Source organism: Rhinolophus sinicus, linkage group LG04 (genome assembly GCF_036562045.2).
Source record: "Rhinolophus sinicus isolate RSC01 linkage group LG04, ASM3656204v1, whole genome shotgun sequence".
Taxonomy (NCBI): Eukaryota; Metazoa; Chordata; class Mammalia; order Chiroptera; family Rhinolophidae; genus Rhinolophus; species Rhinolophus sinicus.
Genome location: NC_133754.1, coordinates 57,746,641 through 57,772,056, shown reverse-complemented (window position 1 = coordinate 57,772,056; position 25,416 = coordinate 57,746,641). Strand labels below are relative to the sequence as shown.

General features: G+C 44.6%; 1 protein-coding gene across 1 annotated transcript; it reads right to left on the bottom strand.

Moving 5' to 3' along the window:
- Window positions 1-1,141: 1,141 nt before the first annotated feature.
- On the bottom strand, window positions 1,142-23,645 carry PLAT (plasminogen activator, tissue type). Its single transcript, XM_019742059.2, has 14 exons — window positions 23,468-23,645; window positions 12,960-13,048; window positions 11,765-11,807; window positions 10,282-10,419; window positions 9,778-9,888; window positions 9,226-9,400; window positions 8,251-8,342; window positions 6,866-7,040; window positions 6,263-6,348; window positions 5,141-5,336; window positions 4,893-5,029; window positions 4,591-4,731; window positions 3,589-3,755; window positions 1,142-2,050 (listed from the first exon to the last, which is right to left on the bottom strand). The coding sequence occupies exons 2-14, from the start codon at window positions 13,029-13,031 to the stop codon at window positions 1,892-1,894; spliced, it is 1,692 nt and encodes a 563-aa protein (XP_019597618.1). The 5' UTR covers window positions 13,032-13,048; window positions 23,468-23,645; the 3' UTR covers window positions 1,142-1,891.
- Window positions 23,646-25,416: the final 1,771 nt, after the last annotated feature.

The window sequence follows — 25,416 nt, the reverse complement described above, 5'->3', positions numbered from 1 at the left end:
TTTGTTTTGTGAGTTGAAACCACTTTTCTTCTAAGAACCTCTAAGCTGAGCATTCTGACAACATCTCAAGAGACAGAGACAACTGCAAATACCTTTGCTTGTCTCCAAGAAACTGTCAAAATCTACCCAACAGTAAGCATTGCATCAGCAGATTTATTTCTGGATCTGGGGTGTTGGTGATAACAACTGTCAGGTATCAGCCAGGAATATGGGTTAGATCTCAAGAGTGGTTAATAGAGTAGTCTAAGAGAAGCAGAAAGCAGCATTCCTGAAGTAACACATTTGCGTGAACTGATCTGGGAGTTAATTCTTTCTGATTAACAGGAAAGCAAAATAGAATGAGAATAAAGATGGCCTGAATACTAGCTTCTCATCTGAACCAACAATTGGGACGTTGCTATGTTAGCACGTCATGTTTAAGTTCTTATCCCATCGTTTCCTCTCCTTTCTCTTACTGTGGTTGCTGTCCAGGGAGTCTCCCTGCCTAGTCTGCTCTCTCTCCAGCCACCACTTGCTTGATATTCCTAGGGCATGCTCAGTTCCTCACTTCCCGTAAGCAAGAACCTCAGTGGCTCTCCCTTTTGCCTACAAAATAAAGTCCCAACTCAGTTTGGCATTCAGAGTCCCTATAACACATTCCAACCAACATTCTTCATGCACTTCACACCGTACTACTCAACTCCCCATATACCCACTGCCTTTTTTGCTCTCCAGATCTTTATATTTTCATGCAGTGGTATTTCTTGCTTCAGGGACGCCTTTCCCCCACCTCTCCACCAGTCCACATCTTGCCCAATTTTTGAAAGCCCTACCGAATTCTATTATTTTCCCTTTAGGTTCCTTAATCCCTTCTGCAGCTGAATTCCAGTAAAAGTTTCCCTCTGCCATTTTGTGGTCCATCTCTGCTTTACCTTGTTATTCCTCGAAATAACCTTATTTTCCTGTCAGACCAACAACTCCTTTCTCTTCCCCCTTTTCCTGTCCACAGCACCTAGCACACTGCCTTGTATGCAGCAAGTATTCTCTGTGTGTGTTGAATGAATGAAAGGAAATACTTTGAATGATTTTAAAACGTAAATATGAATAAATCAGCTATAGGAAACTGTGTATGTAACAATTATTCCACTCTGATTTGGGAAAATATGTGAAAAATATATCTGAATTTATTATTTCAATACAGTATAATACAGAATTGTGGCAACAGAAAGTAAAAACTGAAATGGATTGCTATAAATATGCTAAAGTCTAGTTTATCAGTTACGAAAATGATACAATTCTTCTATTATAAAGTTGATAAGAAAATGATTTACACTGTACACAAAAGGAATACCTTCCCGGATCCGTAGAGTGGAGAAAGGAGAAAGACAAATACTTGATTCAAAGGATGGTTTTGAGGAATATGATCTGGCCAGCCAGCCTCATTCCTCATTGGGAGGCTCAGGCCCTGTTGGGCTTCCCGTGGCTATAAATACATATTCTATTTCTAATGCAATGCTTCTTTCCTGAAGGATCTAAGTTTTTACCATGGAGACATGTTTTTTTATCTTTGTGGTCCCATTCCCAAAGCTTCTTATGTTGACAGATTCAGAGTTGGGCTTGCATTCCATTTCTCCTCTGCCCTAATTGGTGGCATTCTGGGAGGGGTTGGCATTTATCTGTCTGCCAGTCTGAAAGAATACATTCAGAAATCAGACCCGAAACCCTGAAAACTTCCAAAGTGGGAAGTACCTGTGAAAATATATCCTCTCCCCTCTCCTAGCGGTTCTCCCCCCACTTATACTGTGTGATTGCTGATGGAGAAATTATAGTATAAAGAAGCACTCTGTGTTGGTGTCTTCTGAAGTGGAGGCAGGCAGGGTCAGCCGTGATTTCAGGGATTGGGTGTTCTTGGTCATGGGTGCGTATTGTCTTGAATCCAGTCTAGGTAATTAGTAACCTTGGTATATACACCCGGCACATCTTTCTGCCCACAGCCAAGGCCCCAACTGATGATGCCAACCAAAGTCATGCGGTTGTCCTTCAGACACACCAACGGGCCTCCTGAGTCACCCTGCAAAAGAAGGAACAGGTTAGTTGTTTGCAAAAATTGTAGATTCTATGGGCAGAAATTAGGGTTAGTATTTGTTGTGTTAATATTGTACTCTTCAAAGTACTTAGTTCAGAGAGGGACATTTTTATCTCCATGATCATGATCATCTAGACCAGGGGTGTCCAAACTTTTCTCAACGCTTTTTACTAAGGGCCATATGTGGTAAAATACACAAACAGCCAGGCCACTCACTCGAGGTGAAGAACGTATTGCCTCACCTGGTTTATTTAAGTAAACTAAATATATTTTTGGAATTTGCTGTGGGCCAATTAACAATGGATTGCGGACCGCAGTTGGCCCGCGGGCTGAAGTTTGGACACCCCTGGTCTAGAGAATTAGATTGTATCTACAGTGTAACGTACAATTGAGATAATTTCTCAGACATTTCAGGCCTCATCCTTGGTTTTAACTGCACCACTTACTAGCTGTGTAGCCTTGGGCTAACTGTTCTTCAGTATCTTTATCATAAAATAGAGATAATACCATATACCTGATAAGGTTGTTATGGGAATTAACTGGAAGAAAAGCTTGAAAAGCTCTGAGAACAACGTATGACATTTAGCAAAACTCTTGGCAATTGTTAGTTGTTATTGTCTTATTAAATCAAAATGATTTTTTTCGTTTTGTTTTTCACTTGAAGCTTGCAAATAATCATGTTTCACTTTGCATACGAACTTTTGATGGTTGTTGAGCTAGGTGGTACAGTTGAGGTTTCTGAAGAAACTATTCAAAGAGCCAAAGGCTATCAAGGAACCAAGGGGGAGTGGAGAAATGCTGATATGATTACTTTATAAGAATAAAGTCCACAAAGTGATCAGTGCAAGAGCCTGGACTGACTTCTTTTTGGACCCCTCTAACCCCAACCCCTCAGTGGACAGACTGGCACACTGCAGGCACGAAAATATCTCATCAATAACAGATCATTGGCTGTATTTAGGTCCTAATATCACAGGTGTGTCTGTGTCCCACACACCAGTGTCTTGTTATCAAATAGAAGTACCATCTCCAATAAGGATTCCAACACAAAGAGCCTGAAATAGCTTGCTTTCCCAGAGTATTAGCAATGAATTTTTAAACCTTATTTCTCACAAATCATCTCTGTCCTACTTCCCAGTCAGTTGTCATTCCTCCTTCCCACTGTTACAAAGCAACTTCAATTTTCCAGAACCTACAGAAGTCAAGAATTTCTTAATTTGTGTTGTTGTATCCATCACTTCAATAGTCAATTAATTGCTGAGGCTTACAGGAAATCCTGTACCAGGTGGAGTTTCCTGTGCAGACATTGGGGAAATTTCCTGCAGTTTAGATTTCTTAAGTTTGGGTAACTTTGATCTTTCTCCAGTTGCTTTATTCTCTGAGGCCCTCATCTAGAATCCCCAGGGCCTCACCAAGATGAAATCACTCCATTCTGGCTGTTACTTTTTTCCTTGGTTAAGAACGTGTTGGTCAAAGAACATCTTTACCTTTGGGTGGGCTCAGAGTAGGACGCTCATGTTTACCTGGCAGGCATCATGTAGGTTTGCTTGGTCCCCACCAGTTCGCGTGTCTCCAGCACAGAGCATATTGTTCGTGATGGTTTTGTTAAACAAATGCTGGGACGTGCAGCGGCTGGATGGGTACAGTCTGACGTGAGCCTCCTTTAGCCGCTCAGAAAAGAAAGGAGAAGCTGAAAGAGAGGAGGGAAACGTCTTATGGTTTCAAGGCAAGTTATTTTTAAACCTTTTGGAAGGAGAAAGCCATATTTTCTAATAATAGCTAACATTTATCAACCTTTGCACATATTAGGTTGAATCCTATGGAATTGCCAATATTTTATTATTTTATGAGTTTAACCCAGGGTTTTAAAAGCAGCACTATTGACATTTTGGACCAGACAATTTTGGTGGGGGGCTGTCCTGGGCATGCTGTTCTTGGAAGCATCCCTGGTTTCTTCTCAGTAAATGCCAGTGTAAACCTCCATCCGGAGTTGTAACAATCAAAAATCAGACATTGCTGAATGTTTCCTGGGGGGGCAAAATCACCCCAGTTGAGAAATACTGGTTTAACCTAATAAATCACTTAATCCTTATAACCTAAGGCGGTAGCTAGTTCTGTCCCAGTCTTACCAATGAGGACACTGAGGCTTGGAGCAGTATAAGATAAAAATCTACGCCCACACTGCTAGCAAAGTGCAAAACTAGGATTTGAACTCCGGACTATAGCACTGCAGAGCCCATGTAGCCACACCTTTAATTACTATACGCCACTCTCATCAGAATCTTGTTGAAACCTTAAGCTCTTCAAAGCATCTGTGCTATTCACACCTGCATGGTGACCCTGTGAGGTAGGGAAGGCCGAGGATAGGTTCTCACTCTGCAGGGAACTTGCCCACATTTCCATAGTGACAGTGCCTGACCCCAGGCCAGAACCATTCTCACGACCACTTTTTTCTCTGGTCAACAACTGCATCCCCTGCTGTCCTGCAGACAGACAGGATGGGGCCGTGACTTCCTTCCACTTACATGCCTCATGCTTGCCGTAGCCGGACAGCTCACATTCTGTCCAGTCGGGCAGCTGCAGGTCGGCTTCCGGGAGACAGACGGGGCGGACGGCGTCACTCTCCTGGGCACACTGTAGCGAATCTGATTTCAGCCGCAGCAGTGCTGGGAGGGAGAAGAAGGAAGAGAACAAGCCCGGTGTGAAGAGCTTCTGATTTTAGCAGAAATAGATGAAGGAGAGGGCAAGGGTTTGGAAGGAGGGTTTGTGGGTGTGCGTTATGCGATCCGGAGTTTGAACTGGATTGGGGAGAATAACGACGTCTTACCAATGTCATTGTTGTAAGTGTCGTCATCAAATTCCTTATGGACGATGTATTTTTCTACTTCAAATTTCTGCTCTTCCTGTCCAGGGATCAACCGGTATGTTCTGCCCAAGACCACCTTAAGGTGGTGGAGAGGAAACCTAATGGAGAAACAGCCTTAGGACACACTTCTTGCTGGGAGGTTTCCTCTGATGGGCCTGGTTTCGAGGCCTTAGAGAATAGGAAATTGACTGGGTTTTCTAAGTCCCTACCTCTCCTGGAAGCAGTGAGCAGCAGACAGGATCCAGCAGGAGCTGATCAATATTCCCCCACACAAGAACCTCTCTCCTGGTGACCTCCTGTTCTGGACAAAGATGGCAGCCTGCCATGGATGAGAGGTGATGTCTGAGAAGAGTCCTCCTTTAATGCGAAACTGAGGCCGTTTATACTGTCTCAGGCCACAGGTGGCTGGGAGAGGAAAGGACAGAGAAGGGAGATCAAACCTGCAGTCATGAGGTGAGGTTCTTGAATACCCACCTTGGTTTCTTCTCTTGGAACCCCAAATTTCTACAGGCTTACCGCACCTCTACCAGTTGGTGCAGAGTGCTATAGCAGTCTCCATGATGATAAAAACCACAGCTTTCATTTGTTGAATACACAGTACATGCCAAACACTGTCTATACACCATCTTTAACCTTCACCACACAGAGCTTCAGAGAGGCTGAGAAATTTTCCCCAAGGTCACAACAACACCTGGATTAGAACCCAGATCTGTCTACATCCAAAACTGGGGATCTTTCTGCTACGCTTCATTACCTGTTGGTTTTTTTCTGCAGCCACTTCCTGGTTTGAGACATAATGAAGCATTGCAGCTTCCTCCTGGGGAAGGTCTACCCCATTTCTTTTCCACCTACTGAAACTTGTCCATCTTTCAAGCCAGGTGAAATCCTACCTCCTTACGAAGCTTTCTCAATATTCCCAGCCCACTAGGTTCGGAGTGAGCATCCTGACACTGCTCACTGAGGACTCATCATACGCGACCTTCTTTGTGAGTTAACTGGTAGTTTGTGTCTTACCTGCCCAGTTAGACTCTATGTGCCCTATGGAACATTCTGGCTGATCTGTGTGTTCACAGGACCTGAGTACTAATAATCTATTCTTAGACAATTTCCCATGTATGGGAAGTAGACACCTGTCCAAGAGTGTTGCTACCCCACCACTGCTTCTGTCACGGAAGCCTCCTCCCCACCAAGGCCTGACCTCCCTGAAAATCTGGCAGCTATACAGTCTAAACGAGGCAGCCTTGAAGACACAGGAAACAGCAGAGAAAGTGGTCAAGAGGAACAGGGCACTGACGCTGGGGAAAGGGAGGTGGCCAAGGGCCGGTCCTTACAGCAATGGGCAATGTCACAGTATTCCCATGTCAGCTTGCGGTCCTTCATCACATGGCACCAAGGCTTGGCATCCCCATCTGGATTCCTAGACGATACAGGGAGATTAAGGTTTTCCATCACGTTTTCAATCACAACACAAGCCACATTAGAGGGGAAGTGAACAAACGGCAAAAAACTTTGAGCTGGGAGGGAGGACCCCATGTTCTGGGCTTGGCTCGGTCTCAGACCCAACCGCAGGCAAACAGCTTTCACTTCAGCAACATGACATTCTCATCTCATAAGGTTGTTGGGGATAACTGTGAGCTGTGCTTTGAGAAAACTCTTACAATTCATTGGAATAACAGTGCCATGTGAGAGCAGGACAAAGAAGACTAAATGGCTATGGGACAGGACCTCTCATTCGGGGATGAAAACCTGGTAGACTTCGCTTTTCATGATAGGTGTTATTCTAGCAGATGAACAGGTTGGATTGGATAATAACCATAGCTTCTTCCCGCCCACTGGGTCTTCCATATAACTTCAGGCATCAATTCTTTTCCCATCCCCGACCCTAATCTCGCTCTCTGTCCAGACCTGAGCCCCTTGGACCCTGTGTCACATACCGGCAGTAATTGTGTTTGCCCAGCCCCAGTGCCTGGGCATTGCTCTTCCATGCTGTATAAATCTTGCTTAGCAGGATCATGGAATTCCACTGGAGGCAGGAGGCACCAGAGGTGGTGAGGCTGTGGGTTCCACGGTATGTTAACCCTTTTCCAAAATAGCAGTCCCCATTTTTTTCTGGAACAAAAGAAATCTCAAAATGAAACAAAACCAATTAAATGCTAAAGCAGGGAAGCTGGGGTTTGCATCAGGGCCTGCCATGGAGCTGCTGGCCTGTGGAGGTGAAGGCAGCCAGCCTACCAGTGAGAAGGGTGTAGTATCACCCCCCCGCCCCTTTCCCTCTTAAGCCCTTTTACAGAGGGATGGTAAAGGCTTTTCTTCTTGTGTGCCAATTTCCATCAACTGGATGTGGCTTCCTAGATTGCTGTGTTGAGAGAGATTCAGAGGGTATATCCAGGTTCAGCAGGAAAGAGTGCTGTGTTCAATTAGCGTTGATTATTCCTGAAGTTGCTTTGAAAGTAATTAGGGATTTCCTTGTTTATATTTGACAGTGAACCAAGGTACTTCAATGGAGGGATATGTCATCAGGCCCTAATTTCTCAGATTTTGTCTGCTAGTGCTCTGAAGGATTTGCTGGGCTTGGGAAGGAAGCAAGAACTGTTGAGTGCCGCCTATTTTCACCTATTTATCTCATTTTACCCTCTTTTATCCCCATTTGAAGCTGACAAACTTTACCACTATGCATAAACACCATAATTAGAAGGGATCTTTAAGATCATCTAGACTATGAGTCCCAATTTAGACCAGATCCTGGGAGATGGGGAGGATGCTTTAGCATTACTGTTAAAAGTCAAATTCACAGGTATGTCAGCATTACCTATAGATTTAATGCAATGCACATTGAATATGCACATATTTAGAATGTTAAGACATGTTTTTCACAATATTGTGATCAATAACATAATTATTTGTGAAAGCACCATTGAATTCATAGTACATTTTTATGACTTAGTATTTTTTAAATCTGGGAAATTTTCTAATGTCAAAAGGAGAGAAATATATATAGAGAGAGGAAGGCCCATCAATCAAAAAAGGGAGAATCTCCATTCATTCTCAAAGAGATTGATGCAGCCCCACATTTTCCTCTGTAGATGAGGAAACTGAGCGTCAGAAGTGTGAAGAGATCTGCCCAAGGTCAAACAAATAGCTAATTTGAGGTCAAGCCTGGATGTAGACCTAAGTCTCTTGACTTTCTTCTTTCTGCAACCAAAATGATTAACTAGTAGCCTATTCCTTTGTCTCCTCAGTTGTAGAAGAACTATCAGCCTGTCCTTCTAGACTCTTCTCCCCACGACGCCTCAGGGGAAGGTGGGGAAGCTGCACTTACCCTTGGAGCAGGCTGGTGTGCTGCAGAATTCTGAGGTGTACTTCCCTGCCTTGAAGACGTAGCACCAAGGCTTCCAGTCTCTATCTGGGTTTCTGAAAAATTAGTCAGGGAGGGCCAGGGGGAGGTTAAAAGTGAAGCCTCCCCCTCAGGCCCAAGGACTTTGCATCCTCTCCTGAGGAAAGAGTTAGAGTGCTTTCGGTTGTACACAAGATAGCTGTAGCATGTTAGGCAGAAGTAGGACTTAGTTATTGTCTTCATTTGGAGATTAAGTATGGTTTAAGGACATATGCATACCGTGTTTCCCCGGAAATAAGACCTAGCCAGATAATCAGTTGTAATGCGTCTTTTGGAGCAAAAATTAATGTAAGACCCAGTCTTATTTTAATATAATATAAAACAAGACCGGGTCCAATATAATATAATATAAGACAAGGTCTTAATTTTTGATCCAAAAGATGCATTATTGCTGATTGTCCGTCTGGGTCTTACTTTCGGGGAAACAGCGTAGGTGGACAATGGGTGGACATTCACAGTTAGTTGCATGTGTTCACTTGGCTGGGCTATTGTGCCCAGTTCTTTAATCAAACACCAACCTAGGTACGGTTGCACAGGGAGTTTGCAAATGTGGTGGTTAACATCTACAATAAGTTGACTTTGAGAAAAGGAGATTAACCTCGATAATGTGGGTGGGCCTCATCCAATCAGTTGAAGGCCTTAGGAGCAAAGCTGGGAAGAAATTCTGTCTCAAGACTGCAGTATCAACCCCTGAGTTTCCATCTTGCTGGCCTATGTACAGATTTCAGACTTCCCAGCCCCACAATCATGTGAGCCAATTCCTTAAAATAAATCATATATATATTCTTCCAGTTCTGTTTCCATGGAGAGCTCTGACCAATTTGATACAGGTCTTTTCTCTAACAGTAGCAGCTTCTCACCAGAGAAAAACCTACTCATTAGGGAAGATGGCGCTCTCACCTGCAGTAATTGTGATTTCCGAGGCCCAGCTTGATGGCATCTGGCCTCTGCCCATTGTAGGGCTTCCAGGCCAGTGCGCTGCTGTTCCAGTTGACACACTCAGCCCCACTGTCCGCTGTGCTCCACATGCCCCTGTAGGTCACACCCTGGTCCTTGTAGCAGGTGGCACTGGCATCTGATTGAAAGCAGGACATATGACACCTCACATGTAAATCCCCCCTTTCATTTTGTTTCTCAAAGGGTTTCACATCTGCTTTTGTCATCACCCCAAACCCATGAGGCAGGCTGGCTGCTGAAGCTACTGGAAATGCAGGAGGTAAATGGGTGCCTAGTGTCACCCAGCTGAGAGGTGGCAGAGCAAGACTCCAGATTCGCACCCAAGGTTCTGCCCATTGGGCCCAGGACTTTGGTTTCCTAACTGACCTTTGGGATGACCCTTCCTGTCCCGACCCCCACCCATGTCCCTGTCACCACACACTTCCTTTTCTTTCTGGGTAGATTTGGCAATTGGGATTTCAGACCCTTTCTCACACCCACCCACCAACCACTCACCTATTTCACAGAGTTTCCCACTAAATCCTTCAGGGCACTGACAGACAAAATGTGAGAAATACACAGCTTGCCAACATGTCCCCCCATTGAAGCATCTCTGTTCGTTGCAACCTGTCAAGTATAAACAAGGAAACCCCTAATTATTTTCTCATATTAAGAGTAATATGAATTAAAATTTTAAAAGTGCTCTCTACATGTCAGGCAGTATTCTAAGCGGTTTACAAAAATTAACTGATTTAATCTCAGAGCAAACAATGAAATATGTACTATTTATTCTCCCCATTTTACAGATAAGGAAACTGAGGCTCGGCAAGTGAAGGCATTTGTCTGAGGTCACACAGCCTTGCTCCTTTTTTGCTTGGCACCTTCACATCTGCCCAAGGAACATGCCTGGAATCTCTGTTTGAAGATTTGAACATGCCAGGGACCATGAAAGACAGAGTTTGGGCTATGGGACTGGATCCTGAAGCTTGAAAGCTCTGCTTTCAGTCCATACATACATACTTTTGACGGGCACAGAGTGGCACTGTGACCAGCCACTGTCACACCAGCAGTACTCTACTCGGTTGCTTCTAAGCATTGGCCGCAGCCACGATTCACGATGCTGGTAGATCATCTGTGTTTTTTCATCTCTGCAGGTCACTATAACAAAAGACAGGCAGGCCTCTTTAGGGCACAACTCACCAGAAACTGACACCCTACCGCTGGACTTACTGAGAAAATCCCTCGCTCACTTTGAATAGGATCCACCCTTTATTCCTTTCTTGCTCTCAGCTGGAAGACAACAAATACCTAATATTTTGTCACCAAAGACCTCTTTTATTGTTTTTTTTTTCTCTGATGGACCCTCATTTTGAATTTATCTATCAAAATACATTTATTTGATAATACTCCAATTTTTCATTTTAATTCATCAAAATTATACACAGCGTTTTTGATCCACATGAGTATGGCCACACTGAAATGATGCATTTGTGGCCCCAAACAAAGAAAACTGTCATTTTAGTTAGCGCAGAAAATGCGCTGCTTCCAATAGTATTTTTGGTATAATGAAAATCACTGAAATACTCCTATGAATATTCTTTCCCTCTTTCTCTTTCTCTCTTTCTTTGCAAAAGAGAACACCAACTTAAAAAATCTTTAAATAAGGAAGCAACATAATGCTCATTGTAAACAGTGCTGTTGTTTTTTTTGAGGGCCTGTTGGGGCCAGCATACCTTGTCAGAAATGCTGTGCTATCCAACAGCGAGGGCATTGAGAGTTAAGGTGTGACTTACTCTGAGGAAACGTCCACCTTAAAAGGTGTATTGCAAAGTCTTTCAGACGCAAAAGGAACTAGCTCATGAAGGAGAGATGAGGGCCCAAGTTGGTAGTTTTGGACCTGAAGCTAGGCCTAGAGTTCTTCAAATCAGAGTCAAGACAATCCAGTTGTTAGCATTTTTCATTCTTGGAATTCTAATGAGAAAGTTAATTATCCCTATTTACCAACCGAAAGAAGTTGAGGCACAGAGCTGTTAAGACAGATGCCAGGTGGATTCCAGCAGGAATGGGATCACAGCCCAGGAAAAGACACCAGAGGACCAGGATAGCTGCGGCCTGGCAGCAGTATGGCCTTGGGCAAATCGCTCAATCCCTCCAGGTTCCATTTCCTCTCTGTGTAACAGGACTTAGGGCCATTGAGCTTGCAGGCTCCCACCAGCTTTTTGACTCCCTAACAGCCTGACTCTTTGAGGACACACCTGTCCCTGTCCTCTCAGATTCCAGCTCACTGTTTTCAGCTACCTGGGTACATGGTGAGTAAGTGATAGAGGGAAAACACAGACACTTTTGCAGAATCGCCCTGTACAATGTCACCTTCACATAGCATAAATTAGCAGGTCGTGGGTAGAAGATAAACACACTGACAGAGCCTAAAGCACCCTGAGCCCCTGAGCCCTACCCTGCCTCCCACCTCCATCAACCCCACTCCTCCTCAGCTTCATCTTACCTCTGTAAGACCTGCCCCCTCTTCTGAATCGCCTGTGGATTTCCTGCAAAGAAACCCAGGTAGAAAAAGGATCAGTACATGCTGGGTGTCTTAAGAATAAAGGTGGCCAACCCAAACGACCACATATCCAGATGCCCCCTGCCCAGAGATTCCCCCTCACGTAACTGGCCCCAGGTGGAATGTCCATTTCCTGCCTTCTTATCTAATTCTTCTTCTCCTTCTAGTCTAGCGCTGTCCAAAAGTACTTTCTGAATGATGGAGATGTTTAATATCCGTGCTAATATGTAGCCACTAGTCACATATGGTGACGGAGTGCTTGAAATATGGCGAGTATGACCAAATTGAATTTTATTTAATTTTAATTAACTTACATTTAAATAGCCACAAGTGGTTAGTGGCTACCATATTGAATGGTGGAGTTGGAGTTCTCAGCTCCTCCACGTAACCATCCTTGACTCTCCTCTAAAATCTTGCTGCTCAGGTATTGCTCATGTGGCCTCATATGATGCCCTTTGTTGCTGGGCATTTCGGAGAGCATGTGTATTGTACAGCTTCCATCCCAATTAGATTACAAGCAGCAAGAGGGCCACTTGCTTGGGTGGCCGGATGGCTGATGGTTACAGCACAAGCTCTTAACAACAGGGTTGCTGGTTCAATTCCCACATAGGATGGTGGGCTGCGCCCCCTGCAACTAAGATTGAAAATGGCAACTGGACTTGGAGCTGAGCTGCACCCTCCACAACTAGACTGAAGGACAACAACTTGACTTGGAGCTGATGGGCCCTGGAAAAACACACTGTTCCCCAATATTCCCCAATTAAGAAAAAAAAAGAGGGCTACTTGCCTGCTTTTATAGCTCACAGTGCTTGCATTGTCTTTTATGAGTACTTTATGGATTAATTCAAACACATTCTTTAAAAACAGTTCCAAAGAAGGCATTCAGAGGCAGTGGAGTGGAATTAAGAACTGTTTCCTCAAGTCAGAATGAGTGTCTAGGGTTCTGCTGCCAGAAGCCTGAATCCTGAGCATCCTGGGGACTGTGTACATGTGTGTTTGGTAGCTCTGCTGGCCTCTGTCCCTTTCTCTCTCCACTCTGACACCATCCCCACGTTGGGGCTCCTGGGTATACTGAGAAGCGCCTGGAAGTACCACAGCCTCGAGGGGTGGGGCACACAGACGTGAAGCGCACACTCACCTGGCTGGGCAAAGTGAAGACAGCTCCACAAAGCAGCAGTACACACAGCAGTTGTCTCTTCATTTTATTCATGGTTTCTTCAGAGTGTCCTTTAAATTTTGGGAGAGTAGAAAAAAGCTAAATCATGTGATATGAGAGGTCAAAGAGTACAACTAAATCCAAGAACCTGCAACTTGATCATGGCTGGGGCCCTTCAGAATTAACTCCCACAGCAGGAAATGCCATGACAAGTATCTGGAATATTTTTTTAAATATATATAACAGTATACATTTTTTATTGTGATAAAATATACATAAAATGTACCATCTGAACCATTTTAAAGTGGACAGTTCTGTGGCATTAAGTACATTCGCATTGTCGTGCAGCCATCCCTGCTGTCCATTTGCAAACTTGCATTTCCCCAAACTGAAACTCTGTACTCGTGGAACAATAACTCCCCATTCTCCTGGCAACCACCATTCTACTTTCTGTTTCTATGACTTTGACTATTCCAGGTACCTCCCATAAGGAGAATCATACAATGTCCTTTTGTGTCTGGCTTACTTCACTTAGCATCATGTTGTCAAGGTTCATCCATGTTGTAACATTTGTCAGAAATGCCTTTGTTTTTAGCTTGAATTATATTGCACTGCCTGTACAGACCACATTTTCTTTATCCATGCATCCACTGATGGACAGAGCTCGTTGGAAGATCATTTTGCCCAGAGACTTCTATGGGCTGAAAGGTAAGAGCATCCCTGGCACTTCTTGGCCGCCCGGGTACCGCTGGGTTTCCCTGGAAGTGAACTCCTGCCCTGGGGTTGACTAGACGGAGCCACAGCAATATCTCTCTGACTTTTTAGAGGAAACCATAGGGATTTGATTGCTGGTACATCAGAGAGCCAGTCTACCTCAGATTGCCTCAGCTCTTCCTCTTACACTTCCATGCCTCTTTGTCTAACAAAGGGAAGTCTCCTCCATATCAGCTTTCACCCCTCCCCACCGCTCCATTGGAATGTCTGTGTCTTTTTTTTCTAGACAGGCCTGACAAAGTGCAGATTTGCAGAAAGGAGCAGAGGCATCTGGTTTTCGGTCGTTAAACTCAGATCTTCCTGGGCCCCAAATTCCTGGTTTCCATGTGCCTTTCACTAGTGATCTTGCCCTCAGCAACCTAAAGTGGGTTAGTTGGTCGGGACGTTATTTGTGGTCTGGCAGACCCACTCACTCCTTCGTCCATAAGAATTAAATTAGGGCCTTTATTCCTTTGACTCACTTCCCTTCAGTCACAACAACTTTTGGTCCCACCCTTCCCCCTCAACCCAAGGATCCTAAGGGACCTGTCCATTCAGAGGCTTCCAGCACTTTCATCCTGGCTACCTCTGACTCTGGTTCCTTCTTTGTTTCTTCGCAAAAGAAACTCGCTGTTGGAAGTGTCAGTCCCCTTACATGCTCCCAAGCTCCCTTCAGAGAGAGGATAAAAAAATAAAGGGTGGGAGGGGTGGTGGGAGACTCTTTATGCCCCAAAGATTTCTCCTGGGGTGCTGGTGACAGGCAGAGGAGGGAAACTAGAGTAGGGGGAGGGGGAGGACCTGGCCAACAATGATTCCAGCAAGAAAACCCAGACCCTGGGCTCAGAGGGAGTCTTGCTAACCAGCACACCACTTGGTCCTTGTGAAGGAAACAGAAAGAAGCTTGGGATCTGGGCCTTTGTTCTGATTTGCATGCCCAAGCCCCCTTCTAGGCAGGGTGGGGTGTGGTTTTTGGGGACTGTTTCCTTACTCAGAGGCGTCAGCTTGCTACTACTTATTGGTTTCAGGCAGTTTCAGAAGAAAGCAGTAGGGAGGTGAGGCCATCCACAACTGGAGCGCACCGGGGGGTCTTCTGAACACAGAGAATTGCTCTGGATTTTCTTTCTTAACATTCCTTAAACTTTCCCTTTCTCAAAATTTCCCTAAAATTCCTCTTGAATTCCCCTTCTTAATTTTATTCTATTATTTATATCCTTTAGAAATAGATCTTCTTAAATGTATTCTCCCTCTTTCTTCCTGACCTTAATCATTTTTCACATATTTACAGATTACCCCATCTTCTATTAGCTTAGCCAACCCTTGAGGATAGGGAGATGTCTAAACTCTGAGGACTTTATGAAGAAATTCTGAATGAAACAAGAATGAATGAAAGAGTAAATGAACCACCCGCCGGACAGGAACTTAAGTTGCACGCCAAACCAACTAGCCCTTTCAATTATACTCATTTACCCAAGCCCAGGGGATTGGTTTAGTCTTTTCTCTGGATGCCCACTAAGTTACTGTTTTATTTCAAGAACTCACCATCCTGACAAATGGTACACGATTCTAGATGTTGGAAAATTGCAAAGTGAGAAGCGAACTATTACTGGACTTGTGTTCCCTGACAAATGAAGGGGGAGGGGGAACACATGGGGGGGAGGAGTCTGACTTAGGGCTGAGTGTAAAGACTCCAACAGCTGCCTCGTGCTAAACCCTTGTGCAACTAAAGAATCAGCATAACGGGGGAAGGAGCATATTTTTGTCCTCTGCTCCAGGGAGAATGAGAGACTGTCTCTCTTCTATCAGTTCTTAATCTTCCTCTGACTCTTCTGGCCTTGCTGGGCCTTGAGCTGATCCAGTGCCATTGAATCTCACACACAAACAATTCGATAGCTTCATCCTCACTGCACAGAGGCAATGAGAGCATCTGGACAGGCCAAGGGGGTACGAGGATGACAGAGAACTTAGTCATTCCAGTGCAGTCCGAAGACAAGGAAGGAGGAGAAAGGGGAGGAAAACGTGTCCTTGTTTCGCCTTTGTTAAAGAGGTGGGTGCAGAGGTCTGGGGTGGTACCTGGACAAAGAACAAAGTGCATACCAGAAACGTGGATTCAGACTCAGGGGACCACGGGCTCCCATCAAAGGGAGAAGCACCAGACGCTCATGGAGACGGCAGGGTGGGAGGTGAGGTTTGAGGAATCAGTGTGAGAAGTCCTTCTGAGGTTCGCTTTATAAGTACAAAGACTTGTAATTTTTTTCTGTTCTCTTCCTTTTGCTATATTTAACAGTTTCCCATGATCAAAGAACTAAAAAGGCAAGGAAGCAAGGGGAGGCAAGGGAGAAAGGAAGGAAGGAAAGAAAGGAAAGGAAAGGAAAGGAAAAAAAAGGAAAGGAAAGCAAAAAAGAGAGAGGAAAGGAAAAAGAAAAACCATGAAGATTTTCACTTTTGTTAGACTGGAATCTCTGAATCATTGCCCGAATCACGGTGTGTGAGGAGCAGTAGAATGGCCATCAAGCCTGCAGTTCCCAAGATCCCAAGGCTCCAGCCCTGGCAGGCTGACCTTAGCACATAAAAATTGGTTTTTGCAGATGTGCAAAAGGTACCCTCTCTGGTGGATGGAGTTCAGCAGACACAGGGCTTGGCAAGTTGACAAAGACTCTATGCAAATTAGAAAAAACAGGGCACATGACTTGGCAAATAAAGCATGACCTGGATTTCAAGGATGCATTGGCACGTACGCTTGTGCAGGACACAGCCTGCACAACTATAGGCAGAGGCCTCGCTTTGTCTGCTTCCACAGCATCTCTGAACTTCCTGCCTGGGAGCCATGTCAGGTCCTGCTGGCTGCAGCAACAGAGAGACTCTGTTCACTGGCTCTGAACACCCATGAATGATGACTACTCTAGGAAAAAACGGGAACAATAGTCTGCTAACCAGGGGGAGGGTTACTCTCCTAGAGCTCAGGACGTGTGCCCTTCGGGCTGAGAAATCAATGATCACGCCAACCAGAAACTTACTGTCCATTTCTGCAGGGGTAACATGGGGGAATGTTGATAGAGAGGCACTAGTTAATTACTGTTTGAGTCTAGACTGGGTGAAGCCATTGGAATGGCAGTAGGACTGCTAAAGGAAGGACCTGGGGGACAACAGATGATGTGTTGTCCTCAGTGCATTTACATTCCCTTTGTATTACCCTTTCCCCTCCACTGTCCTCCTATCTTATCCATCTTCCCACATAGACATCTGCTCTCAGGAAAGGAACTAATGCACTCATTCACATAAGGTAAAAATGACTGAATAAAAATTAATGTGGTGCCCTTCTAAAAGCTTTTATATTTTGAGACATAAAATCTGTTCCCAGGGATGCAAAACCAAGTAGGCTGGACTCTCAAGGTTTCCCCCGGGCTAACATTCTGTGGTTTCTGTTGTGAGAACAAATAATATAAGGAATGTGCACATGCTGTGTGAACTGTAAAACACTTATAAAAGTGGGTATAAGTACTTGTATTTAAACCCTCGGCCACATGCAATAAAGATTTGCAATAAAGGAACTGTACAAATGTAGTTAATCAATCAGTCAAGTTCCAGATACAAACAATGCAATCACCTCAGATGTTATAGAACTGGAGGATTTGTAGTTTCCACTTTTGCCAGCAAGAAAAAGTCAGACATATGAGCAAGCTAGAGGAGGACGGAAAGACTAAAGTAAATTGATACTGTGATCAAATTTTACCCTGTGTGCAAGGTTTGCTCTCTGAATCTTTGGTAAAGGAGATTTTTGGGTTATTATTGCTTTGCAAAGCTTTTTTCTGAAAATCTAAAAGGAGGTCAGCCTCCAAGAGTACCAAATACCCTAAAATGACTCATGGCTTTAAAACCAACAACACCCTCCTTCCATTCCCCAACCACAATGGCCCAGAATGGATGCCAGCAAATTAGAAAAGAAATAGACAGAACTCTTTGGAATAGCAAAGGCGTGTCACTAGAGCCAGGACAAGAGAGGAGGTGAGATGGGGAGAGGAACCAGCTCTCAGTGAAGGTGGTGAGCTCCCACAAAGGCTCACGTTTGTTTGAGCCAGAGTCAGAGGCCAGGACAGGACCTATTGGCCTGGTAGCTCTGGTCCCACTTAAAAGTATACAGGTCCTGCTTTTTATAGTGGCCATGGTCTCAGAATAAAAATCATTGCCAAAAACTGTCACCATGTAAGAAATTCTTAACATTTCAAAAGGTAATTTTCCATGTGCCAAAGCTTATTTTCTCTCTTTTTGAACAGAACTCTTTATAACTAGGGGACAAGAGAGGAAGTGTCTGTTTCCTATCTAATTTGATCCATTCCAATGATATGAATAGAATAGAATCCTCTTCTCCCCCCAACCCATCTCCACTCACTTTCTCAGGGCAGAATTCTCTCCAAAGCATCTTCAAAATATAGCATATGACCTGTGTCTAAGTTAGGTGATATTAACCTAGTTACTTAGAAAACTCTATACTGAGCACTGTTATCTCCTCAACACTCCACCCTCTAACAGGCAATCCTGGTTGTGGGTCTAGGGAAATAGAAGTCCAACCTCCTCCTACAATAAAAACAAAAAAAGAAATCCTTTCCTAATAAACTTAGGTCCTGGTAAAGAAAAAACAATGTTCAGCTGGCAAAAGCTAACTCAGTGCAATAAAATGTTAACCCCAAAGTCTAAATCTAAATAAACCCTGCAATCTAATCTAAAAAGAAAAAAAAACCCTGGTTAAGCAATGAGGATAGTTCCTCATTTTCCTTCCACTCCCTAAAGCAAACATCACTGTATGATAATTCAATGTGTAATAATTTGATAATTTTTCAGAGTCTCCTGATTTCAACACACTTGCATCAGGAAAAAAATGATCGAAACTGTCATTGTATTATTACATGAATTTGTTTGTAATTTACTGGACTCATGAAAGTAATGTGAGAGTATGTTTTTGAGAAATGGATTAATGCCACTTACTCATCAGTTTTTTGAGTACCCACAACTTGCCAGACACAGAGGTTACAAAACTCTTTTACATCCATTGAATCATTGAAGGCAATATTATTACTTGTTTCTACAGATGAGAGAATTGAACTTTAAAAAAGTATGAGGGACTTGGCCCTAAGGTGACACACCTTGTTAGAGGTTGTGTTGGGACTCAAACCCAGGATACTCAGTTCTAATACTCAAAACCTGACACTCTTTCCACTGCTCCTTACTGTGTCCTGATGCTGGATTGCAAATGTTTTTAATGTGTTCAAAGTTGGTATTTGAGAGGAGCAGCATGTCATAATGTGAGGAGCACAGCCTCGGAGTCTTAACCTCAAATTCCACCTGCTCCTTACAGGCAGCTGGGTGTAGTTTCCTGACTTTTCTAACGGGCTAGTCATTTCCACCTTGCTGAATTGTTATGGCAATTAGAGAAGCAGGGAAGGCCCCTACTTATGGCGGGTGCACAGCAGGGCTACCTGTACTCACTGTCATGGGCATCCTTCAGAAAGGGGAGCACCGAAGTTTATAGCTTCTTCCTGGAACAATAACTAGCAGCTGCCAAGCGGTCCTCATGGGGCTCAAGTGTTAATACCAAATACTGTTTCCTAGATCATCGGGCCATTTTGTGATAATCTGTGCCCAGATGCCTTACCATTGATGGAATCATGCCCTTCATGTATGTGTACAGATCAGTATTAACAGGAGCCATTATTTCCTGAATGTGAGCTGGTGTCTTTTATCCTATTTTTAATCTGTTTTTTTTTTTTTGCCTTTCCCAGGCCTATTTACACCACACATGCCAAGGCTACTGTGGACTCTGATGGGAAGCCAGAATTAGCAGCTAAGACAGCTGGAAGATGAGGCCCTCGCTACTGATAAGAGTTGTCGAATGCAGACCACATGAATATTTGAAAACCAGAGACATTATGTGAGAAAAACAGGGACACTGAAGCTTCTCAGTAAAACCCCTCTCTCTGCAGCCCAGGTGGCAGACAGTGGCTCTTACTACAATGAGGAAAAATAAAACAAGTTTCTCTTTTTCGTGAACATGACAAAATGTAAATAGCCAACAGAGAAGTTGACTGGAAGTTGTTGTTGTTGTTTTTTAAGATTATTCATAGATTACTGGGTTTATCTTCCCCACTCACCTCTGTTCCCTACCTTCAAGAAACTTAGCTGACATCAAACTGCTCACGCAAAGATCTCAAATAAAGGAGCTTGAGGACCTTCTCGGGTGTCGTCCTCCAGTGTCTATCAGATCCCCCTTCCACCCACCTCAACCTCAACCTCAGTCTAATTTCCTCCTTTCTTGAATTCAAGGTGATGATTTACTCACTCTCTGTATTTATCATCAAAGGTTTATTGATCACCAACTGTTCACCAGGCATAGGTTTGTGGTATAAAGACACATATGCTCTGTTCTCAAAAACTCAGTTTAGGAAGGGGACCAACAAGTAACTAGATAATCATAGCAGAATGTGATCAGTGCTGTGATATGCTAGGGGGTGAGGATGAAAGGTGGGGATGCAGAGGAAGCGGGGTCCTCCTGGAGAGTAGAGGAGGGGCTGATGAAGGTAGGCTTTCTGGAATGGGTACTATATAAGCTGTATATTGAACAAAAATAGGAGTTACCCAGGCAATGAAGGGGTATTCCTGACAGCATATCTCTAAGATGGGCCCATTGCTTGGGGCCCAGGGAAATAGGCACAAGCAACCAGAGCCTCTTACTCTTCAGCACAAACACCTTTCTTTGGGCAAAGAAGTATAATTCACACATCTCAGGGTCTCCCTTCCAGGGTGTCCCTAGGAGGAAGTGTGGTTTGGAGAGCCCAAGAGGTGTAGGATAGGGGCCTTTGGGGGAGGAGTTCAGTTTGGATTCTCTAATACCTAGCTGTAAGTTAATGGAATATTTGTGCCTATATAATAAGCTGAAAAAGCTCTTCATACAAAGGTCTCCCAGTATTTGCATTCAACCTAACCTTGACATGGTCAGAGGCTCCAGGTAGAATCAGGTCTTGCAGGTCAATCCCCAAACAAACCTCTCCAAGCCACTGGTGTACATATCAGGTGCATCACATAGCCATCCTGTGCACCTCAGCTGGGCCTGGTGGCCAAGAGTCACCTTTTGGAGCCTGGCCATTGGCACGGAGAGTGCTAGGCAGCTGCTGAGGAGAGCCAACTATTCGTTCTGTAGGAAGGACACCTGGTTAGCATTTCCTGGGTAATCACGATCGGCCCCAGAACGGGCCTGAGTCATCCCTTCAAACAATATTTATGAAACGCCTGCTGTGTGCCCAGCATCTGGTTCAGTAAGCTTTCTGTCATAGGACTTAATTTTCAGGTGACCAAGAGCTTTATCTGTTTCTCTACCCCCTTCTACAGAAGACTAGCTCCTAGGCAGGAGAGTAGAACATAAAAGGTACAAAATAGCACTTAGAAAATGTGCTGTCCTTGAATGTAAGTACGCAGCTAAGCCAATGTCAGCAGACCATGGGGCTGGACCAGGGCCGGTGATCTCTATGGATTCTTTCTAGCTCTAACTTTCTGTGAGTCTAAAGGAGCCTCACTTTTTTATCTGGTTTGACCTAAGAGCCACCATATGGTTTTGCGAGCTAGTTGACCAGGATGAAGTTTGCAACCTGAAACTATGCACAGAATTTTTCCCCATGCAAAGCAAATGACCAAAGAAAGAAGGGACAGAGTACTGGTTACTCATTGTCTATCCTGGCCGTTTTATCCGAAAGAACTGAAAACCACTCACAGAAAACAGGAATTTTATTCTGAGACGGCAGACGCACAATGCCAAATAAAGTGAAACTGAACGTTTTAGTTCAACACCCAAATTTTTCCTCATAACCAGATACTCTGTATCTCAGAGAAGCAGATGCATTTTAAATTTGACTGGAGCTAAATCCACTACCATTGCTTTGAACCATGTCGCCACCTCAGCTGTCTGCTGGAGAATAACCTACACACACTCTGGAAGCTTTGGAAGTCCCAAAGCTAGCACTGCTCCTTCCAAATGATTATCCTAGCAAAAGGGGCCCTTAAGTCGCTATAGAATCCCACGACTAGAAAAACTTCTGTTGGCAGGTTAGTAACAAGCCTCACCTGGACTGCACATTTCTCCAATTGCTCTGTGGTCCCCACCACTCATTTACAAAATTAGTAAATGATTAGGGTTGCTTCCAGTCACACCACCAAAGCTGAGGCTGGGCTGCTTGGTACAGTGGTTTGAAATATGCTGATCCTCAGCCCTCCCCATCGGTGTGTTAGGCCCCGAGTCCCTGAGTCCTGCCTCCATGAGCACAAACTAAGAAGAGCATTATTGCTGTTCCTCAGCTCCTCCCTGGCTGCATGAACGGTGCCGGACCTATGATAAAACAACTGCGAATAGCACAGACACTGGCAGAATCTGATACAAGGCTTTGCAAAATGAACTGAGATGGTCTTGGAGAGTCTGGACAGAGACAGACCCATTTGGACAGAGATTAGCTGTTGCTGACTCTTGACAAAATCGAGAGATTCAAGGCTGGTGTCTCTGAGAACATTTTAGGTAGAATAAATTGATGGGTAGGAATGGAGCTATTTCTAGTTCAATATTCACTGCCTCCCTGCTGGTGCCCCAAGCCTGGCTCTGCTCTTACAGGAAGCACTCGCTCACCCAGCAGCTCACTCAGACCATCATCTATTGATTCTGGACAAGTCAGTATCCAGATCCCAGCAAGAGTCTTCCTGCCCACAGGCAAGCATTGCTAAGAAGTCCTTTTGAGAGAACTCTACTTAACAGTTGTATTTGCAGAATTTCTTCATGGGATTGTAAATGGTCACACACACACACACAAACACATACACACACACACACACACACACACACACACACACAGTTCTGTCATCAATCAGCTGCAGGAGACCACCATTATTATTCCAACTCTGCCACCAGATAAATCATCCTTACCACACTTCTTTGCTCTGGAGATTGTCATTAGTTACCTAGGAGCTCAGCATGTTTTCCTCCTTCCCTTCCTCTCTCCCTGCCTCCCTCCTGCCCTCCCTGTGAGGTTAAGAAAATAAAGATAATAACAGTGAAAATCTAGAGAGCCTTGATATGCTTCCTGCAGAGTGCTTTAAGAATAAAAGACATTGATGTTATTTTCCCCCTGTAATTGAAAACTCCTTAAAGAAGACGTCACCCTTGAGCACTAGGCAAAAATCCAGAAGACAAAACTGTCCAGCGGAGATGGTGTGGGGGGTGTCAGGGGAGAGCAGAGGCCTTTCTCTGCAAGTCCCCTCCTCTTTCCTGGCACTTTCCACCAGTTAATTGTGCTCTGGAGGTAAGTCACTCTCTGCCCCATCCCCAGCCGCAGCTTCTCCAAGGGGTCCCTGAGGGAAGCTGCCTAGCCAGACAAGCCCCCTCCCACTTCCCACCCCCACCCCACCAGCATGTCCGTAGGCAGCTGATTTTACATTTCTGGCCCATTAGTCGTGAGGTGCTCCTGTTGTCTATTCAGAGCATTTCTGTATAATTCTTTTCACTTTTCCCTTTACTCTGCAAGCAGAGATTTCTTCTCCAAGAAATAACCCCTCCTATTCTCTCTTCCCCTGACCACCTCCCCCGGGTGTAGACTCTAGCTAAGCCTCTTTTTGCCTGGATTACAAAGTCAGTCCCTCAGTTTGCCCGAAAGACTTTTAAGAGAGAGACAAGGAGCCAGATGCATAGAGAGGCACAGAATTCAACCTACCGCCACTCCTTGTCTTCCTTCCCAGGTTTTCTCGTCAGCCTCGGCTCTTGCAAGACCTCAGCGCCAATCTTTCTGCACAGCTCCGACCTCCTTTAAATTTCAAGGCAGGGGGTGGGGTCGGTGGCCCCTGGTGGGCGGATTTCTCTGCAGCAGGAGGATGTCCAGTGGACAGAGCCATGAGGGAGCCAAAGCGGGGCGGGCCTGTTTTTATAAAGAGGGGGAGGAAGTTCACGATGGAAGCTGCACAGCCCATCCTGGCTTTGGGCCAGCCTGATTATTCATGATCCTGATGTCATTGAATCACAGGAATTTGGGAGTTAGACGGAACCTTAAGAGTCATCTTCCTTTAGAATCCTAGTCTCAATGACCTAAAAGGGACCCCGAGGATCAGTTGGCTCTAAGCCCCTGTCACCAACAGTGGTCTTCACAATTCTAAACAAATACACATTGAGGAGATTTAGGGATTCTTCTGGTATCTCCAGCAGTAACTCTGCCCTTCTGGACACAAGAGGTTGGAAGGACCGAACAGGTGGACCAGCTGCCTGCAGGCAGAGGAAATGCCAAGGTTGGAGCATTTGGGGAGAGGGTGGGGCAGTTAAGGTTGGCAGGGCTCACCTGCTCACCTGCAGTGGAAAGTGCCCCAGTCTGGAATCTGCTTCATCAGGCACTTGCCCTGCCACTCCCCAATCCTGCCACTCTACAATCATGGGGAAAATAATTTCACCTCTCTATAAAATGAATCAGGGGTAAGTGAGGTCTTTTCAGCTCCAGCATTCCCTGAGAGGGGCTGTGGAATAAAGGGGGTGGGGGTACTGAGCTAATGCTCTGCCCAAACTATTCTTCTGCTCAACCTTGCCTGAAATTCTATCACCGCCACCCACCCCTTAACTGGACGGGAAGCTTTTCAGTGTGCTATAGTTTGCTCTTAAATGTAAACGCTCCTGGAGATAGACAACCTGTTTGACTTGTTAACACCATAAAGATGAGTAATAACGAAACACAGCGCAGTGTAGGGGAAAGGCTTAGGCTTGAATCAGCTCTACCAGTAATGAGGGATGTGAAAACTCGGTCAAGTTTTTGTTATGCTGTGCTTTAGCATCTGCAGGTCACATGCAAATTAGAGACCATGTACCTAAGACCCCTGGTTGATCACAGGTCTCAGTATTTGTTATCATTGGCTGATACCTAGCAGAGACAAGGCATTGTAAAAGTGAGAGAGAAGAGAAGGGATACCGGAGAAGGGACAAGAAGATGGCAGAGAAAATTGTGGGATGACCAGCTATTTTAGGAGAGGCCAGATTCCATATATTCTTTTTTTTTTTTTTTGTAATGGATTTTTTTTTTAATTTATTGGGGTGACAATTGTTAGTAAAATTACATAGATTTCAGGTGTACAATTCTGTATTACATCATCTATAAATCCCATCGTGTGTTCACCACCCAGAGTCAGTTCTCCTTCCATCACCATATATTTGATCCCGATTCCATATATTCTGATCCTAAATATGCTCATAAGAGCAATGAGAGCTATGAGAGCTAGTTTTGAGGTTGTAAAATAAGGCAGTTGTGGGCAAAGTCAAACTGTTTTTCCATATTTTTATCAAACCTTAGCTCTGCCAATGGCTCTTAGGAGAAAACAGGAAATGGGGATAGAGTTTGCTACAGAGCACTGGAGACAGGACCTGAGATATGCTGCAGCAGAGGGTGGCCCTGTCCCATGGAATCGTGTCTAATTTTCTGTGACATGTTATGCCATGATGCGGGGCAGAGGCTTTTTCTGGCCTTTTGGTTCAGCAGGGGTGAAGGGGTGGTGATAATGAGACTTAATTTGAACTCCTGAAGAGGATGATTTGCTCCTGAGCGATCACACTTAAATCGTTAGATTGCATAGAGACTGTGGTCTGAGTATTGGCTCCTAAAGCCTGGGCAGGAATGGGGTAGAGAGAGTC

Bases quoted from the DNA above. Each gene is read 5' to 3' on its own strand.
- PLAT (XM_019742059.2), bottom strand. From the start codon at position 13,031: ATGAATAAAATGAAGAGACAACTGCTGTGTGTACTGCTGCTTTGTGGA. The intron at 8,343-9,225 runs GTGAGAGCGCCA...CTAATTTTTCAG, and splicing joins GGAAATCACAATTACTGCAG to AAACCCAGATAGAGACTGGA. The intron at 6,349-6,865 runs GTATGTGACACA...TGTATCGTCTAG, and splicing joins GGCAAACACAATTACTGCCG to GAATCCAGATGGGGATGCCA.